Source organism: Lepus europaeus, chromosome 3, assembly GCF_033115175.1.
Source record: "Lepus europaeus isolate LE1 chromosome 3, mLepTim1.pri, whole genome shotgun sequence".
Lineage (NCBI taxonomy): Eukaryota > Metazoa > Chordata > Mammalia > Lagomorpha > Leporidae > Lepus > Lepus europaeus.
In genome coordinates, this window is record NC_084829.1 from 159717123 (window position 1) to 159737937 (window position 20815).

The 20815-nt window shown below is 47.5% G+C and overlaps 1 protein-coding gene across 1 annotated transcript in view; it reads left to right on the forward strand.

Moving 5' to 3' along the window:
• The window catches only part of TULP4 (TUB like protein 4), a 252394-nt gene that overhangs the window by 191494 nt on the left and 40085 nt on the right, over nucleotides 1-20815 (forward strand). Inside the window, exons 4-6 of the mRNA XM_062186989.1 lie at nucleotides 7466-7627; nucleotides 15027-15207; nucleotides 17355-17489. Of these exons, the coding sequence (XP_062042973.1) occupies nucleotides 7466-7627; nucleotides 15027-15207; nucleotides 17355-17489 (478 nt within the window). The remainder of the gene's footprint in view (nucleotides 1-7465; nucleotides 7628-15026; nucleotides 15208-17354; nucleotides 17490-20815) is intronic.

Below are 20815 nucleotides of genomic sequence, written 5' to 3' on the forward strand. Positions count from 1 at the left end.
CAGTTGTGGAGAACCTTCGGACCATGAGAAGGTCGTGTCTTCTGGAGCGTGGAGGCCGTGGTGCAGAGCGCCGGCTCTGGAGTCCAACCATGCAGGCGTGTCCCTCACTCCAGGCAGCAGCTTCCTCATCGGTAACACAGACGGCGGTGATCTCTGCTCGGGTGACTGTGAGTGCTAGGCCCCACTCTTTGTGCAAGGTGCTTCCATGCTGTCTGTATGCGGCAGTTGCCACTGCCTGTGTGCAGAGTGCCTGAGTGTGTTGCAGTACTGCCACCTCATAGCACCTAGCCCACAGCTGACCTGCCTGAAACGCCAGCAGGGGGTCCTCACCAGAGACAAGTCTCAGGCCTTCAGGTAGCAATTCTGTGTTTGCTGTGAAGTGCAGACTTCTCTTGAGTTTGCCCAAAGGGTCTCTAAAATGCTGGGGTCCTCTTAATCAAAGCACAGGTCTTGTTCCCCTACACAGAGGCACCGGGGTGGAGTGAGACATGTCTTCAGATTTAGGGTCGCAAGAGCGCTTTAAGTCATTGCTCAAAGAAAAGCAGGGGAGCTTGCACTTACGCCGAGCAAACCGTTAGCTTCTGCACGCGTGAGTTCTCAGTCCACGTAGAAACCCTGTTCTGAAAATGTTGTCTTTCCTGGTTAACAGAAGAGAAAAGCCCATGGCATGGAGGCCGGTAACTGGCCAAAGAAGTTTATGGATGGCGAAGCCAGAAAGCTCAAGCCCCTGTCTGAGTCCACATTGCTCTACCATGTGGTCGTGTTCTAAGACAAGGAACTATTTTCCCTTTTGGCAACAATGCATGTACTCATGGTATTTCCAGAAGAGCTCAGGTTTTATTACCATTTGAGAGGCTCACGCAGCCAAACAGCGCCACCCCCGCATGGTTTTCTTATGGGTGGCGGGCAGCGCCTTCATCTCCATGTGGCAGCTGCGCAGGGACCACCAGCACCGTCGCACCCCTCATGTTTCTGTTGAGTGTTTAGCAGAAAAGCATGCTCAGAGCAAGACCTGGAGGTGCGTGTGCTGGCAGCACCCAGAATCCCAAATGCCTGTGCCTGCTGTGTTTGACTGAAGTTACCACTGTCTTGTGAGCCGAGTCAAAATGTTAAATAATTCTGCTGAGTCCTCAAGCCGTAAAACCAGTGGAGCAGCTGTTGTCAATAAATGCTGGCGTCTGGGAGAGGTTTGGTTGCTCTTAATAACGCTGGAGTCAGAGCTTACCTGAGCTGTGTCGCCGAATCACTGGGTCCATGCACCTGGAAAAGCTGACCTGGAAACAGTTCAGAGAAAAGTTCTTCCTTTTAGAAGAAACAACAGGTGGTCCTTGTTATACAGCTCGCCTTTCACTGTCACAAAGTCATGAAACGTTTGGCAAAAGCCAAGTGACACTTTGACAGTTTCCTTCATTTCAAGAGTGGATCCGCAACAGTGCGTGCATTGTTGCACAGCGTTCGTCACCGAGGACGTCTGTGCCAGGCACACACGCTCCGAGCAGTCTGATGAAGAAGCTGCCTTGGGCGGTGCCGTGCTTGGGCTGCTGCTCAACTTCTGTTAATCCATGTCTGTGCACTGTCTTCAGTAAATCACAACCAGCACCGCTCTCTGCAGTGGAAAACGACAGAAGGGGAGTTGCTGCTGTTCGTCATCCAGCAGTTGATACTTGGATTCCTGGTTGTGTTTTGTTTTTTTGATGTGATAGGTTATCACTCTGGGCTGACCTAATAAATCCAAGTAATTCATATAAACATCCCACATTACCTACCTTTTTGTGATGTACGATTGCTGATGTCATAGAGAAACTTCTTTTTACTGGCTGTGTATTGTAGCCCTCTATTAAGTAGATTTTTTTCAGGGCCGGAGCTGTGGCACAGCGCTGCCTGCAGTACTGGCATTACATATAATTGCCGGTTCAAGTCCCAGCTGCTTCACTTCTGATCCAGCTCCCTGCTAATGTGCCTGGAAAAACAGCAACAGATGATCCAAGTCCTTGGCCCCTGCGCACATGTGAGAGTCCCGGAAGAAGTTCCTGGCTCTTGCCTTTGGATCGGCCCAGTTCCAGCCATTGGGGCCATTTGGGGAATGAACCAGCGGGTTGAAGACCTCTTTCTCTAAATCTGCCTTTCTAAAAATAAATAAATAAATCTTTAAAAATATGTTTTCTTTTTTTATTACAAATCTTTTCCAAGATGCATAGTTAAAAGGCTTGTAAATGAATAGCATTATCCCTGCAAAATGAACCAACTTTTAAACATTATCATAGAATGTAATGTGTTGTCTCTGAAAATGTTGTTTTAAGTTCTTCAATCATACTAGACAGTATGATTGGTTGCAACATAAATGTTCTGAATTTGCCTAAGGAAACAACTTTTTCAATCCCCTTGGAGCAGAAATTTAAGACCTCCCTCACAAACACATGCCATTGTCATGAGAGACGCTGCTGATTGCACAACATTAAGCCCATAGCCCCTGCTGGGAAAGGAGCCGAAAGCTTATGTCCTTTTGGTGTCTGGTCATTGATTTTCTTGTTGTCTGAAATCTGTGTTAACCACCAGTATCACAAATTCTAAAGAGAGTTGAACAGTTCCAAGAATACGCATATGAATGATGTTTATAGATGATTTTTTTAAGTTAGCAAAGATGGAAATAAAATGTAGAACAATCTAAAAAGTAAATTAAAGTGACAAATGGAACCAAATTTAACACTAATTCAATTAAATGTGAATGGACTAAATTCATCAATAAAAATGTAAAACTGTACATTATTTTCATATTTTTAAAAACCTAGATATTATATGCTATTAAGAGGCACACATAAAACTTAACTTTTTGAAGTCTATTCAGTATTTTTATTTTTTATTTATTTTTATTTATTGACAAATAGTAACTACATACTTATGGAGTACAATGTAATGTTTCCACATATGCATACTTTTTAATGATCATATTAGAATAAGTAGCATCCATCACTTCATATATTGAAGGTTTCTTTGTAGTGTGAACATTCAGAAGTCTTTCTTCTAGCTATTTAGACAAGTACAATATGTTATTGTTAACTGTTACTACCCTACTGTGCAATAGAACACCAACAGGATTGTTTTTACAGTAAAATAAATAAATAAAAGTAATAAAATCAGTAAAAAAAATCAATAAAAGTAAACCTTTCTGAGGTTCGATTCATCTCTCTATCTTTTTTTTTGAGAGAGAGTTAACGTTGGAGAAGAACCCAAGAATGGTGCATCTTTTGTGAGCACTTAGACATTACTGTAGCTTATGAGACATAGATAATGCCCTCCACTTAATACATTAAGATGGGATAAATATGCAGTCAAGTTTTACTGTTAACTCTCATAATCCAGCTCTTGGAGGAGAGAGGTCCTGCACGGGAAGTTAGTGCACAGTGACTCCTGTTGTTAATTTAACAATTAACACTCTTACATGTGACATCAGTGATCACCCAAGGCTCTTGACATGAGCTGCCAAGGCTGTGGAAGCCTATTGAATGCACTGACTCCTTCCATATTTAGATAAGGCCATGGGCCAGGTGGAAGGTCTCTCCTCCCTTCAGAGTAAGTACATCCTTCTTTGATGACCACCACTTTCTGTTGGGGTCTCACCCAGTCCTTTTTGCCACAGTGTGTTGGCTTTTCATGCCTGAGGTGCTCTCACGGGTTTTCAGCCAGACCAGAATGTCTTGAGGGCAGATTCTGAGGTCAAACACACCTAAAACTTAGACATGCAAGTAAACCCAAGGAATGAAAAGGATACATCTGACAGACACCAAGGAAAAAAAAAAAAACTTAAATATTTTATCAGATAACATAACTATTGCCTTATGCTGATAATAGCTGTAGGTTACCAACAAGTTTTTAAATATTGTATACTTTCTAATAGCACCAAAATAGATGAAGGAAACAGAACAGATTGATAAATCCATTGACATACTCGGAGAGTTTCAGCAACAAATTAGCAAAGATATAGAATATCTGAGCAGTATTAATAAACTTAATAGACATTTATAGATTCTGAGTTCACAAATTAGAGAATATGAATTGTATCAAACACAGAATGTGACAGAAATTATTCATGTTTTAGGACAAGGTTCTACAAGCCTTTTCTATAAAGGGGCAGATAGTAAGTATTTTAGGTTTTGTGTACTAGGAGCTGAAATCAAGGACATTTTGTGTGTATTATATAACAGGAAGGAAAATAAATTCCAAAAAAATTGGTACAAAATTGAAAATTGTAGGCACTAAAATTTGAATTTTATATAATTTCAAAAATAATAAAGCATTCTTCCTTTCTCCAGCCATTTGGAAACACGCTTTTGTGGGCAACACAGAAATCGGTGACAGGCTAGAGCCGTCCTATAGCCCAGAGCCTGCCAGTGCCTATTGAGGGCATGAATGAAAACCTCAGTAGATTTCTGGTGGTGACTGTCTTACAGGCCATGATGTTTGAACACAGAACAACTGGGCTATAAGTTAATAGCAAAAAGATGAATGGAAGAAATTCCAGCATACTTGGAGCTTTTTAAATGTATCACTAAATAGCTCATGTGTTGAAGATTACATCTAATGGATACGTATGCAGTCCCAGCTCTGGTGGTGAGAATGTTCAGCATCAGAATCTGTAAGGTGTGACCTGGTATGAGAGGGATATGTAGCCCGTGTATCGCTGCCCGTCCCTCTGCTGTCCTTCACATGTAGTGTGTTTTCTCCAGACTGGAAGTTTGTGTCTGGTGAGCTCTGAAAGCGTGCCAGTGTGTGCTCATTCTGAGTGCCAGATTTTGGTAATTATTGCGCTACTTGAGACTCAGTACTTTCGTATCTGTTAGGTGCCTGTGCTCAGAGATCTTTGATGTTACCATTTTTAGTTCATTTTGAGGGGTCATGAACCACACCCACGTGAGACAACATGTTAATGTATGTGTTCCTGCGCTCCACCGACCTGCTGTTCCCTGTCTCTCTCCCATTCCTCAGACCCCTGTGTTCCCTGAAACACAATAATATTAAAAGTAGGCCAGCTAGTATACCCTCAGTGGCCTCTGAGTGTTCATATAAAAGGAAGAGTTATTTGTTTCTCACTTTAAATCAAAAGCTAGAAATGATCGCATTTAGTGCACAAGGCATTTAGAAAGGTGGGAGGCCAGTGCCATGGCTCACTAGGCTAATCCTCTGCCTGCAGCGCCGGCACCCCGGGTTCTAGTCCCAGTTGTTCCTCTTCCAGTCCAGCTCTGCTGTGGCCCGGGAGTGCAGTGGAGGATGGCCCAAGTGCTTGGGCCCTGCCCTCACGTGGGAGACCAGGAGAAGCACCTGGCTCCTGCCTTCGGATCAGTGCAGCACGCTGGCTGTAGCAGCCATTTGAGGGGTAAACCAATGGAAGGAAGACCTCTCTCTCTCTCTCTCTCTCTCTCTCTCTCTCTCTCTCTGTCTAACTCTGCCTGTAAAAAAAAAAAAAAAAAGAAAAAGAAAAAGGTGAGAGAGGCCCTCCCAGAACCCTCTTAGTGCAGTTAATCAAGTTGTGGATTTGTGAAGAGGTTTGTGAAGGAACTCCAAGAAGCATGCCAAACGGTAAGAAAGCACATTGCTGATATGGAGAAAGTTTTGGTGGTCTGTGTAGAAGATCATACCAGCCACAGTATTCCCTAAGACAAAACCTAAGCCAGAGCCAAGCCCTAACAATGTTCACAGCCCTAGCTCTCTTGTGAGAGAGGTGAGGAGGCTGCAGAAGAGAAGTTTGAAGCTAGCAGAGGTTGGGTCATGAGACGTGAGGAGACAGCCCGTCTGTATGCCACAAAAGAGAAGGTGAGACAGCAGGCGCTGACGGCAGCTGCAGCAAGTTACCGCGAAGGCCTAGGTGGGATCATTGGTGGAGGCAGTTACCACACAGAGCAGATTTCCAATGTAGGGGACACAGCCTTCTGCAAAGAAGATGCCACGCGGAACTCCCAGAGCTGCAGAGGGACGACGCTGCCCAGCAGAGGACGGGTGAAATCCTAGGGCTCTGCCTCTCCTCCATAGACGGCACAAGGAATGACAGCAGTGTGTTTACGAAGGTGTTTACTACGTTTACTGTTGAGAACTGCGGCTCAGAATCCAAGATTCTTTGCTTCTCACTCGCCATGCACCTGATCACCAAGCGCTGATAGAGAGATGTGCAAGATTAATGTTGTTTTTGTGCCTGCTAACACAACATCTCTTCTGCGGCCCATGGATCAAGGAATCATTTCTTCTTCAAGGTCTTGTTATTTAAGCAATATATTATAGCTGCTTGAGATAATGATAGCTCTGATGGATCTGAGCAAAGAACATTGAAAACCTTCTGGAAAGGATTCGCCAGTCTAGATGCCATTAAGCACATTCCATGGAGGAGGTTGAAATAACACCAGGCAGGCATTGTGGCACAGCAGGTTAAGTCACCACTTGGGACTCCGGCATCCCATTCCACAGTGCCCCAGTTCACGCCTGTCTCTGTTTCAATCCAGCTTCTTGGGAATGACAGCCTGGGAGGCAGCAGATGATGGCCCAGGTCCTGGGGTCCCTGCCACCCAACCATGGTGGGTAACTTTGAGGGGCTCACGACTTCAGTGGCAAGAGTAACTGCAGATGTGGTGGGAGGAATGAGAGAATGGAAAGTGGAGCCTGATGATGCGCTGAACTGACGTCGTCTCGGCACACCTGTAACAGATGAGGAGTTGCTTCTTATGGATGAGCAAAGGAGGTTTCCTGAGACGGCGACTGCTCCTAAGGAGGGTGCCGAGAACAGGGCTGAAGTGACAGCAGTAATAAACTTAGTTGATAGATCAGCAGCAGAGTTTGAGGGGCTGACTCTGATTTGGAAATAAGTTCTGCTGGGGGCAAAATGTGATCAAAACAGCATCACGTACCTTGGGGAACTGTTTCATGAATGTAACAGTCAGTGCAGCAAACTTGATATGAGCCGTAATGAATTCACGTTCGCAGAGCATGTAGAACAGTGCTGCTCCATGCGCTGTATTTCATTTCAGTCATGTTTGTCATGGCTTTTCAAGTGTCTTTCAAATTATTCACATTTTCAAAATATGTATTTATTCATTAGAAAGGTAGACAAACAGGTCTCCCATCTGCTAGTTCAGTCCCCAAATGCCAACAATAGCCAGGGCCGGTCTGGGCCAAAGCTGGGAGCTAAGAATTTGATACAGGTCTCCTATGTGGGTAACAGGGGCCCAACTATTTGAACCATCACCTGCTGCATCCCAGGAAGCTGAAATTGGGAGCAGATCTGGGCCTGGAGCCTCAGTACTCCGAAATGGGATGCTGGGTGTTCCAAGTAGGAGCTTAACTGCTGCACCAAAGGTCTGCCCTACATACTGTTTTCCTAAGGCCATCTTAATTGTAGGCTCAGTGCTAGGATAGTGAGTTTATGTAAGCTTCAATAAAAGTGGTTTCCCTTTCAAACTGGCCTCTCTTCTCTGTCTCAAAGGTGAGTGACTTCACGTGGAGCCATGATGGCACTCAAGCACTTATATCGTATCGCGATGGGTTTGTCCTGGTCGGTTCTGTCAGTGGACAAAGACACTGGTCATCTGAGATCAACTTGGAAAGTCAGATCACGTGTGGCATTTGGACTCCCGACGACCAACAGGTAATGCCTCTGGGATGGGTGAGTAACCTTGAAAGCAGAGGCGCTGAGAAGGGAGGAGGAGGTGGGAGCAGGGGGCGGCATGAAAGCATCTTAAAGAATCACAGAGGAGAAGAGCAATGAAAGTGTCCAGATAAAAGTTAAACAAGAAGTTTAAATGAACCACAGATTAGAGAAGTAATATTTTCCACCAGTGTTGTTACCATTGAATTAGCATTTTAATTATATAAAATGTTTATACAAATTTATTTTAAATCCATGTAAATAACCAACCAGTAAATGAGTAATGAATATAAATAAGTAATTAACTAAAGACAGAGTTTACCTGGCAATAATAATCAAGGGAAATGCAAGGCTGAAGGAATATTTTTCACATTAACAAAAGTAATACTGATGACTTTATTGATTATGAAATACAAATCAGCATTCTGATTTATTGTTGCTAACAGTGTATTCAGTAGAGCTTTGTGGGAGTGATTTGGCTGAGTACATCAAAAGTCTTAGACATTGTTACCCCTTTTGTCCTGATAGTAGGCTTTTTTAAAAAATATTTTGTGTATTTGTTTGAGAGGTAGAGTCAGAGAGAAGGAGAGACAGAGAGAAAGATCCTCCATCTGCTGGTTCACTCCCCAAATGACCTCAACAGTGGAGATGGGTGATCCAAAGCCAGGAGCCAGGAGCTTTTTCCCGATTTCCCACGTGGGTGTAGGGGCCCAAGCACTTGGGCCATCTTCTACTGCTTTCCCAGGCCATAGCAGAGAGCTGGATCGGAAGAGGAGCAGCTGAGACATGAACCGGGGCCCATATGGGATGCTGGCGCAGCAGGCAGAGGCTTAGCCTACTGTGTCACAGCGCCGGCCCTGTAGCACACTCTTAGGTGCCAGCCAAAAGAAACAAAGTAGAGGAAGGAAGAGTTTTAGTCATTAAAGCTTTCTATATGATAGTATAAATAGTCAACAACCTACTTCTTTATAAATAGAAGGTTAAGTAAACTGTGGTATAACCTCTTAAAATTATATAGTGTTCAGTAAGTTATAGACTATGATCTGAAGATGATGTAGAATATGAAAGAAGTCTTATGATGTTGTAAAAAAAAAAAAGTGTACAAAATGTTGCATGTGGTATGTTGCCACACTGTGAAACAACTGAAGAGATCCATCCATACAGGAAAAAGAAATAGAAGGAAAGAAATCAAAATGCCACAAGTAGTTATTTTATGATAGACCTCTGGTTCATTCTTTAAAAATTAGTTTGGTTGTCTTGCTTTTTATTTATTTCTATTTATTTGAAAGGCAGAACGACAGAGAGAGAGATCTTCTCTTCACTGGTCACTTCCCAAGTGCCTGCAACACTTGGCCAGGAGCCTGGAACTCCGTCCTGGTCTCCCCTGTGGGCGGCAGGAACCAAGCACTTGGGCCGTCACAGCTGCCTCCCAGGAACATTAGCAGGAAGCTGACTCAGAAGCAGAATGACATCCCAAATGGTGGCTTCTCCGATCTGAAGCCAGGAACCAGGTGCTTCCTCCTGGTCTCCCATGCAGGTACAGGGCCCAAGCACTTGGGCCATCCTCCACTGCCCTCCCGGGCCACAGCAGAGAACTGGACTGGAAGAGGAGCAACTGGGACTAGAACCCGGCGACCATATGGGATGCTGGCGCCACAGGTGGAGCCACCGTGCCAGCCCAGAAAAGGATTTTAGAGTAGGCAGGCGAAACTTGACTTTGAGGGAGGCAGAATGATCCAAGTAAGGAGTGAAAATAGGACCAGACCACCCACCAGGTGACCCCCCAGTTCTGACTTTTGGAAACAAAATACCATTCCCAACAGGCACGGACTGTCTACGACAGATGACAGACGGGACAGACAGGTGAGCGTGCTCTCAGGCCCTCCCACCCACACCAAAAGTGGGCATTCATCCCTTAGACCTTTTGATGTATGGGCTCCCTGGGCATTTGGGCCTTACGTCAAAGACCTGATGTGGGACTCTGTTCCTGAATGTGTCTCTGTTCTACATTCAGAGCCTACGTAAGTGTATTTTTCATGATAAAAGACCCCTCCACTGTCCTCTAGCCAGCCAGCTCTACCCCTGAGGGGTGACGTGTTTCCAGTTACTTCTGTATCTTTCTGGAGATTGGTTAGTTAAAGGCACTCTTATTGTCTTGTGCTCAGCCTGTCGTCTTCCACCCACAGAAATTGCTGTGTGGGCGTGTCTTAGGTGAATGAACTTCAAAATGGAGCCTGAAAGATTTGGGGAAGGAAATTCTAGTCATGGGACTTATTTAACATTAAGTCCAAGGCCTGCGGCAGTTAGACTTCTCCTTCTCAGAAGATCTGTAAACACAGGACAGTCTCTCATTTTTATGGGTTACTTTGTAAGTGATCTTTTCTATAACAAAGAGATGAAATAATTTCAAAATTACACATTTAGCCCAAAGATACAGATTTAGATGTGACTGTTACAGTCAGCTGTGAAATTACATTTTATCCCTCATTTAAAAAAAGCAAAACAAATAACTCACAGGAAGTATTCTGTAGTTGAGCAGTTGTATCATTTACAAGCGTCCTGTTTCAGTGCCTGGTCCCTGAGGTGCGCCACGTTCAGACCGGCCCTGGAAGCATGTTTGAAGGCCAGGTTCCAGAACCCGACAGGGAGGTCCTTACTAGTGTCTGGTTGTTTGTTTCTCACTTTAGTGTTTCAGAACAGGAACAATTGCTTCTGAGGTTGGAAAGGGACGTGGTGGCTGCTCTTCCACTGCCCCGTCCTCCAGGCCTGTACAGATGTTTGCCCCAGAGGTTAACATTTATGGAAGCATGTATTTTTGAAATTGAAATTTCCCAACATATTTTTTCCAAGAATATAGATTCCTGGTACCCAGAGGTAAAGGTAGGGCTGAGATACTGTTGCTTTCAAAACAGCAGCCCGTTGAATGATTTTGTATCCTCTTCAGATGCCTTTTTGTCTGTAGCTTGGTTCATTTTAAGCTTCTGGTAAAAAAAAAAAAAAAAAATTGTTTTTATTTAAAAATAATTGCACCTAAAGATAGTTTAGAATGGAATACAGTGAAGTTATGGGGTTATATATGGATACCATGATTGCATTGTTATTAAGAAAAAACACCTTTCAGGGGCAGTGTGGCTTAGTGGGTAAAGCCACCACCTGAGATGCTGGCGTCCCAAATGGGTGCCAATTCATTTCCCAGCTGCTTGCATTCCAGCTCCCTGCTAATGGCCTGGAAAAAGCAGCAGAAGATGACCCAAGTGTTTGGGCCCCAGCCACCCATGTGGAAGTCCTGGGAGAAGCACCATGGCTCCTGGCTTTGGCCTGGCCCAACCCCAGATGTTGTGGCCATGTGGGGAGTGAACCACCAGATGGAAGATCCCTCCCTCCCTCCTTCTCTCTCTCTCTCACTTTGACTTTCAAATAAATAAATCTTAAAAAAAAAACAAAAAAAAAACCCTGCAGTAAATGTACTCAAGGCTGGAATGTGAACTGAACCCACGGAGCGTCGTTAGACTGGTCCGACTCCCAGGTCTGTGATCCCGATGCACACATGACGCAGGGAGCTTTGTCACTGCTCTTGAGTGAAGCCTGCAGCCCACCAGAGGAAATAGCAGTGAAACCTATGAAACACGTGTACTCCATTGTTGAAAGTGTTGAGTGCCAGTTTTGTAAGCATTGGTGTCTGGTTTAAAGAAGAAAAGAAAGTGGTGGTTCCTAGGGGCTGGTGTTTTGGCATAGTAGGTTAAGCTACCACCTGCAGTGCCCACATCCCATATGAGTGCCGGTTCAAGTTCCAGCTACTCCACTTCCCATCCAGCTCCCTGCTAAGGCACCAGGGAGAATAGCAGAAGATGGCCCAAGTACTTGGGCCCTTGCCACCCATGGGGGAGACCCAGATGGAGTTCCAGGCTCCTGGCTTCGGCCTGGTCCAGCCCTGCCATTGTGGCCATTTAGGGAATGAACCAGTAGATGAAAGATATACTCTGTCTGTCTCTCTGTCTCTCTCTACCTTTCAAATAAATAAATCTTAGAAAGAAAAAGTTGCTCCTTCATTTTGTAGGAAAACTTGGGGAAAGACCAAAGATGAGGCATTCGTTTATTAACATCACTGAGCAACCACTCATGGACACCATTTGAGACCCTCAGGTGCAGACCTGTGCTTGAGTCACTGTGGTTTACCGGAAACCAGGCTCATGGCACAGTGAGGACCGTGTGATCCTTTGTGGTGGGTCCTGCAAGCCTCTGGCGACATCTGAGCACCTGTAATGTACATGATGCAGTGCTGGGCGCTGGAGATGAAACACACGCCGTCTTTGCTGGAAGAACCTGGTTGTCTGTGTTTCTTGGGGGAAGGATGCAGCCGGCGTCTGACTGTGGACTGTGGACTTGGAAGGGCCTGTGGGGGAGATGGTGGGTAGCCAGTTGGTGTGTGTGAGTCTGGGGCTCAGGAGGGAGCCTGGCGGTGAGTCAGCTGTGATGGGTTCCTGAGGCCGTCTGTGCGTCTGATCTCCTTGAGAGAAGCGGGCCTGGGGCCAGCCCTGAGGAGCAGGACAGGAAGAAGCCTTGCAGGGAACCCGTGCCTGAGAAGGAGCCCGTGTGGAACGTTTGTTACTTGGCCACGATTGGGAGCAGAAGCAGCAGACGGATGTCCTTGTCAGGCGTGTATTCGGTATCGTCAGACTCTGTCTTGTTCTGCTGAAGGCCTTGCTCACATGGCCTTATCTCCTTGGAAGTGATTAAGCATGGAAAGAACTTGTAATGGTGAAGATTTTTTACAATCTGATCTGTTTTATCAGCGTTCTTCAGTCGTCTCTGATGTACTTGTTCCAAATGCGAGTGACCTCTCCATCATAGCTTAACAGTGTGTTAGTGCCTCCTTCCCCTTTTATCCACCTCTATGGTGGCTTAGTCTTCCCCAGGAGCTAGAGCTGAAAGGGTTGATGGTGGGGTTTGGGGGCTGATTTGCTCTTCTGTGTTGCTCTAATGTGATGCTGAATGCTGATAACTCATTATAGCACCAGTTCTTTGTTCAGGAATTGTATGTCTGCTCCTTTGTCTTATCTCTTCATTCTGAAAAATGTGCATGGTACATGATGACAGCTCTCTGCAGAGACATGTCCTTCCTCCCATCCTCCCTCTGCCTTCCCTCCTCAAGCACTTCCTGCTGTGTGTCAGACACAGTGACAGGTTCCGGGGAGAAACTAGTGAGCTTATAGGGTTTGGGTCTCAACTCGGGCTGCCGTGACAAAACATCACAGATGGGGTGGCTGGAACATCAGACGATGTCTACAGTTCTGGAGGCTGGCAGTCCAAGGTTAAGGGCTGGCCAGTTCAGTTCCTGGGAGGCTCCTCCTTGGCCTGCAGGTGGCTCCCATGGCCGTTCCTCACTGCTTATGGGGACAGAGAGTACAAGCTTAGGTCTCACCCTCCTCTTACCAGGGCACTAATCCCATCCAGGAGGGCCTGCCCTCGTGACCTCATGGGAACCGAATCAGTTCCCAGACACCTCGCTTCCAAACACCATCAGCATGTGAATTTGGGGTGCAAGTAAACATTTAGTCGAGAACAGTCTGTGCCCTCAAAGCTTGTAGTCTAACAAAGGAATCAGAAATTTAAATAACCACATAGAAAATCGTGAGAAATGAGCCAGTGGCTGCTTTCCAGTGAGCATGTGGCCAGGGAGAGGAAAAGCCTGGTTCCGAGCGCAGCAGCATCACCTCGGGACTCCCACATGCCGTCTTCATCTGAAAGATGGAATTTGTGCCTCTTGGTCAGAGCTTTCCCAAGTCACGCTCTGTAGTTAGCAGCATGGGGAACTGCTCACCAACGCAAGCACGTTAAACACCTCTCTCTTGCAGGGCTTCGGCAGGCTGGACCCACGCCCCGGCTCTCATCCCTGTGCCTGTGTCACATGGGGGGTTTGTAGATGTGCTGGCCAGCGTTTTATTTATTTATTTTTTTTCTGTTGACAGCCAAAATTTCAGCTTTCACTTAGATGAATCTCACGGGGTCCTTGGTAGTTTGGTCTGTTTCTCCTTTCACCAGCGTACACTAATGAATCTGTCACTGCCTCTGGAGGGAAACTGGTTCAGTCTTTTCGTATCGTTCATTGATTACGAAGTAGATCATGGTTAAAGGAATATTTGATGTATAACTGATTACTCTTAAAATAGCTCTGTAGATTCTATGAACCTTTTTCCAACCTAAGTGAAACACATGTTTGTCTACATGTGATCTGTCCCAGGCATCAACATTTATGGCCCAAGATTGCCTTTTGATTGTGACTGACTTTAGTTCATTCCTTCAGCAATAACCACTCATTGAGTGCCCTCTGTGTACCAGGGATAGAGCTCTGCATAGTCTACCCGCAAGGAGCTTCACATCAAAATCTCAAAATCAAAGAGAAGCAAGGACTAAGACAGCCTGAAGTAACTCTCCCTCTGCGTAAGCTTCAGGAAGCCAGCCTGGTTTAAACTCATTGAGGGCCACAGCAGCGGTGCCGGTACCTCACTCCGCTGAGGACCACAGCAGCGGTGCCGGTATCTCACTCCGCTGAGGGCCACAGCAGCAGTGCTGGTACCTAACTCCGCTGAGGGCCACAGCAGCGGTGCCTGACTCCGCTGAGGGCCACAGCGGCGGTGCCGGTACCTGACTCTGCTGCGGGCCACAGCAGCAGTGCCGGTACCTGACTCCACTGAGGGCCACAGCGGCGGTGCCGGTACCTAAGTCCGCTGAGGGCCACACCAGCGGTGCCAGTACCTGTTTCCTCCGAGTTTCACCCAGCAGTACTAGCTACTAGCACCTATTATTTTGATAGTTAAGTATGTAAAACTTTGAGCACTTTGCTTGGCAGGGATGCAGTCATGTTTTTAGTATGTCATTACTTAATTATTGGCTGCTGCTATTCCCAATGGACTAACCCATGAGACCCTTAACATTACAGTAGGACTATTGCAGGACCGTCCGCGTTTCCGAGTAGGATCAAGTAACATTTGTATGTAGTCGAGTGCACTCACTTTGGCGAACAGAAACGTGTGCGTTTAAATTTTAGAAAGCCATAGCAATGAATCTGTTGTTTCTTCATTTTCCAGAAAAGTAAACGTTTTCTCTCTGAGTCCCTTTCCTCTCGCCTCAGAAGGTGAAGCCGTGGTTTCCCGCGCTTGTCTGGGACGGTCCAGCAGCGTACCGTGTCCTTCCTGCTGTCGGTCACATTTCCTGGAGGTCTGCAGCGTGTGCCGCGGCAGCCAGCTGTTCCTGCTGTTGGGTGTTGGGTGTCACCCTCAGCTCCTTGGCTGCTTTCCATCCTGAGGTCTAAGTCTGTTCTGTCCTGCCACCGCCAAGTGGCGTCACTGGGAGCCCGGCTCTCACTCGCACTTGGTCAAGGGTCTGCTCTCGGTTGCAGGTGCTGTTTGGCACAGCCGATGGGCAGGTGATCGTCATGGACTGCCACGGCAGGATGCTGGCCCACGTCCTCCTGCACGAGTCAGATGGCATACTCAGCATGTCCTGGAACTACCCCATCTTCCTGGTGGAAGACAGCAGCGAGAGCGACACGGACTCAGACGACTACTCGCCGCCCCAAGGTAGCTGGCTCCTTGGCCCTCCCGTTCCTTGTCACTGAGCAGAGGGGCCAGAGAATCAGATGTTCAAAGAAGGCAGCAGGAAGGCCTGCCTCGCCGGGAAGAGTCCTGGTGCTGAACTGCAGGCCGCTGGCCTCTCTCTGTTCATGTGGCCGCCGCTTCTGCCGCCCTCCCCAGGTCACTACCGACGCCAGCTCTGCTCCACTGCCTCAGGCTTTGCTGGATACCCAGCAGGCCTAGGGCTCTTCCTGTGACCCCGGGGAGAATACAGTGAGCTGCAAGAAAAGTCTGTACGGTGTAACTCACCAGGCAGGGTAGCCTCGTCCCGAATGGGATTAAAGCAGGTCACGTTCGTTGCCTGAGGAAATGTTCAGTTCTGCGGTGAAGGCTGGCACCTTGGCTGCCCCTCCACGCCCCCGTCTGCCCTCCTGATTTCTGGCAGACTCCCCCCTTCTCATTTCAGAAGCACCGCGCCCCCTGCGCTGTTAGATGCTCTTGTTCTCTTCCTCACCCAGCATGTTTTGTCCAGAGACGAGTAGGAAACAAAAAGAAAAGGGAAGGAACCTTTGGCATTGATGCCACCGTTACCAGAGTTGAGGAAGAAAAATATATTATGGGCTGGTGGAAGGGACTGGCTCCTGATCAGAAGTGGTCACGCTGCAGCAGGCTTCTGTCTGTGGCCAGCACAGCTGTGCTCGCGCTGCTGCGCGGCCCTAACAGAGACCGGCCCTCCACTGGAGGTGCCTCCTGCTCCTGCTGCCGTGGTGCATGTAGTCTTAGGAAGGGCGAGTCCGGGGAAAAGTAAGAATGCTCTACCCCAGCAGCGGCTGCCTCCATTGAGATTCCCTTCTGTTACAGAGACAGGGTGTTTGCACTTCCGGGGACGTGTGTGTGTGTGTGTGTGTATGTGTGTAGAAAGTGTTGCTCACCATGAGGAAAACTGATTGGTGCTTCAGAAGCAGTGGGTCTTGGGAGGGAGCATTACTGCCACCATAAATCCACCTGGGAGGAAATCGACCCTCCCCAGTAGGGTGCTAGGCTCGGGGAGATTCTGGCCATGTTTCTACAGCCTGGTGCTAATGAGGTCCATGCCTGCATAGCACAGACTCGGTGGACTGTAACAGAGAGGTCCTTTTAGGTGAGTGGAGTCCGAATGGACTCCTCCCCATCTGTCACTGGAGGAGAAAGGTCTAGAGGCCACATTTATAAAGCAGGTCTCGAGTAGGTCTTGGGACAGAGCTCCATCCCCTTCTCGGAAGCACTAGGGCAGGTTAGAGGATAGTAGGCCTCTCCCCTTCAGATGTAATGGATCCTTTTTTGATGGCCTAGGGGACTTGAGCACGGAGCTAAGTACAGAACAGGACTTGACCGTGAAGCAGTGGAGAACAATCCTGGGGTTCCTGTGTAGGCAAGTGTCAGGCAGGCCCACCCTGGTGGCTGTGAGGACTCCTGCCGCCTCTGCGAGAGCCCAGGCTCCCAGGCATGGAGGAGGCACCGGCTGTTCCAGACTGTACGTGGAAGAGCCGATCTGTGGTTCTCCACGGCCGCTTCCCTGACATCTGGGCGAGCACTAGGACTTGGCAAGCAGGGTTTTCCTTTCACTGTGCTGCATCCGTGACCATGGCACACAATGCTTTGTGAGCCCTGCCCAGCCTCAGCCGCGGCTAAGGTTTGTGCAGGGGGAATGTGACAAGGAAGGAATGCGCCTTTCTCCAGCAGTCCACAGAGGAGCATTTACTACTGAAAAACACCTTTTCTCTGCAGGTTGGATCAGAATGAAGAAAATGGTTTTGGTCCCTCTTCCCGTGACCCTTGTATTTTATATGACATTAAAATAATTTTCATGTATTGTACATCATTAGAAACACAAAACGTGTGAAGACGCAGTTCCTAACTTCTCACACAAAGCCGCCACCTGCAGCTGCCTTGGGCTGTGTGTCTCCCATTGTGCTGCTCATTGTGGGGTTCTCTGTTAGCGCCCTTGCTGAAGGGTGGAGGCTGCTTGCCTGATTTGGCCAGGTCCAGTCTAGATTCGGAGCTGCTTTATCAGGCACCGTTGAAGGGACCACGTGAGGTTGCGCTGTTGGAACCGGGCCTGAGTGGGTGCTGGCCGCCTCCTTTTCACACGGCACTTGTGTTTGTTTCTGCAGACGGCCCCGCAGCGTACCCCATCCCAGTGCAGAACATCAAGCCTCTACTCACTGTCAGCTTCAGCTCGGGAGACATCAGCCTGATGAACAGCTACGACGACTTGTCTCCTACTGTCATCCGCTCAGGGCTGAAAGGTACAGACCCAGCCCGGACACATTTGCCTTCCTGGCGGGTGTTGGACATCCAGTGCCTAGCGATGGCTCTGCTCTGCGGTGACCTTGTCTGGGCCTGATGGAGTGTGTTTGAGGGTCCCTCCTTAGCCCTCCTGCTGATCTGCTTGTCAGTACCGCGTCTTGTCTCACAGAGCATTTCCTGATGCCGTGTGTGTCTTGGCCTCCTCTTTCCTTGTGGCATGAATGATCTCAGATGGGCCAGTGTGTTTGCATCTGCACAGCAAACACACTGCAGCACCCGCCACTCCGGAGGCAGCAGATGGCACACGGGCATCGTTTCCACAGAAGCCCTGTGATGCGAGAGTCTGGCAGGCTCACTGAGGAGCTGACCACTGTGCAGCACAGCTACCGTGAAAGGCTGCAGGTTCTGATCAGTGACGGGAAGGCAGCAGGCAGGGGCTGACGTCTTCCTGACAGATGCTATGAAGTGCGTGCTCGAGGGGAAGCAGTGGCCGCAGGTGTTGGCAGGGGCCTGAGAGCTGCCATCTGAGGGTACTGCTGATGTGGTGACCCTGTGCGTTCTTCGGGAAAACAGTCTGTCTCTTCAGGCTTGAGTGGTGCAGTATGAAAAGATCCTAAAACTCAGTTTCCTCCGCTGCCTCTGGTCCTTGATGTTAAAGAGGACCTAGTGCAACGTGAGTGCAGAGCTGAGTGACAAGCCAGATCTCTTTCAAAGCTGGCCGTCCCCCTAGAGTCATTGCTGTGACCTGCTGCTTCTGTCTGGATTGCTCAGGACTCGCAGGGAGACAGAGTCAAGTCCCTGTACTGAGCCGTGGGTTGGCAGCAGCCGTCACACCTGCCTGCGGCCCTGCCCTAGCACCTACTCACTGAGAGAAACAAACTGCTCCGTGTTCCGAGGATCACATGGTGCTGTTTCAAATGTGAGTTTAAGGAATTATGTATCTAGTGAACCCCTGAGAGACGTGAGCTATGTGCATATCCTTTTTTTTAACCACTAATAGGTCCCATTAGGAGATAGGTCAGTATACTTTTGATGATGTTGATGAATTTAAATTCCTTGTGCCTTGCTATAAATTTTTTCCTGTCTTTTATGACCCTAAAATATAGAGATGACCATCATAAATTCTCTCATGTATTTAGTAATCCAAGCTCTGCTTTTTTTTGGTTCAAAAATTCTATTTTTTGAGTGGGCCTGCAACCCCATCCGAGTACCTGGGTTCAACTCCCAGCTCTAACTTCTTCCTAATGCAGGCCCTGGGAGGCAGTGGTGACAGCCTGTGTAATTGGGTTCCTGCCACCCACGTGGGAAACCTGGAGTGAGTTCCCAGGTTCTGGCTTTGGCTTTAAGCGAGCTCTGGCCCAGCCTCAGCCTTAGCCATTGTGGGCATTTAAGGAGTAAATCAGCAGATAGGAGAGAGCTTCCGTGTTCTCTGTCTCTCAAATAAAAGGTTTTTTTTTTTTAAATCTATTTTCAGCTTTTTAAGACAAGTTCATTAATTTCTCTCTTTTTTTTTGAGATTGATTTATTTATTTGAAAGGCAGAGTTACACAGAGAGAGAAGGAGAGAGAGAGAGGTCTTCCATCCACTGGTTCACTCCCCTGTTGGACACAATAGCCAGAGCTGCGCTGATCCGAAGCCAGGAGCTTCTTCTGGGTCTCCCACACAGGTGCAGGGGCCCAAAGACTTGGGCCATCTTCTGCTTTCCTAGGCCATAGCAGAGAGCTGGATTGGAAGTGGAGCAACCGGGACTCGAACCGACGCCCATAAAGGGTGCCAGCACTGCATGCAGCGGCTTAACCTGTTACACCACAGCACCAGCCCCTAGTTCATTAATTTCTTTTTTTTTTTAAAGATTTATTTTATTTATTTGAAAGAGTTAGAGAGAGAGGAAGAGATAGAGAGGTCTTCCATCCGATGGTTCACTCCCCAGATGGCCACAATAGCTGGAGCTGCACCGATCCAGAGCCAGGAGCTTCTCCTGGGTCTCCCACATGGGTGCAAGGGCCCAAGCACTTGAGCCATCTTCTACAGCTTTCTTAGGCCATAGCAGAGAGCTGGATCAGAAGAGTAGCAGCTGGGACTAGAACTGGCGCCCATGTGGGATGAGGCGCCTCAGGCCAGGGCTTTAACCCACTGCGCCATGGCACTGGCCCCTCATTAATTTCTTAAGAACCTGCTTTTAGTTTTGAAGGCCTGAATTTTATTCTTCACCAAATGTCTGACCAGTGCTGAAAGTAATAGAATTACTATGGAGTACTGTGTCACCTTTTATTCTTGACAGGGTGACTTTTTCACCATCTTGCTTATGGGACCTTTATTTAATACTCCTTGAATGGATTATTTTGTATTTACATCTATCAAACTGGAGTGCATTGGAGCAGCACTTCTCACAGATTCCCACCACACATGCAGTACAGGAAATAGGAACACACTGTAGGTGACTTCAGAGGTCCTCCCAAGCATGAAATATTTTAATTTTATCCTAAAAATGAGACAGATTTAGCATTCTAGTCACTGTCTAACTGGAAATCACAGTCTAATCTAAAAATGGCTTCAATTATTTTTTTCTTTCATGGGGAGAGAAATTCAGAGTTAGAGACAGAGAGAGAGAGAGAGGTCTTCCATCTGCTGGTTCACTCCCCAGTTGACTACAATGGCTGCAACTGCGCCAATCTGAAACCAGGAGCTTCTTCCAGGTCTCCCACGTGAGTGCAGGAGCCAAAGGCCCTGGGCCATCTTCCACTGCTTTCCCAGGCTATAGCAGGGGCCTGAATCAGAAGTGGAGCAGCCGGGTCTTGAACTGGTGCCCACACGGGATCCCGGCACTGCAGGCAGTGGCTTCACCCACTATGCCACAGTGCCAGCCCTGGAGAGAGCTTTTTGTACTATGCCTTCCCAATTTCAGGTTAGATAGCATTGAACCACTGTCATCTAGAAGACAGTAGGTGCTACATTTAGGCAATTTCTCTTTTCTTCCCTGGTATCAGAATATTTTAAGGACTTGTTCTTGCATGTGGTATAATTTGCAATAAATTTTGTTTTTATAGCTTAATTTTTATACATTGTCTTATGAGCTGTGTCAGTAAGTACTAAGAAGAGAGTCAGAATGCTGTCCAAGAAGGCCACGGCCCTGGGCACATGTCTCCTTACAGTCAGATCTGCTGTTTGTCCCCTTGAAGGCCGAGAGGGTCTCTGATCCACTTGTTCTTCCTCTGTTACTGTCTCAGAGAATCTCCCGTGAAGAGAGGTGACTCATGATCTTCTCTGTCACCACTCTAATTCATGGCAGGTGCAGCAGAACTGAGACTCCCAAGTCATTCCTAGT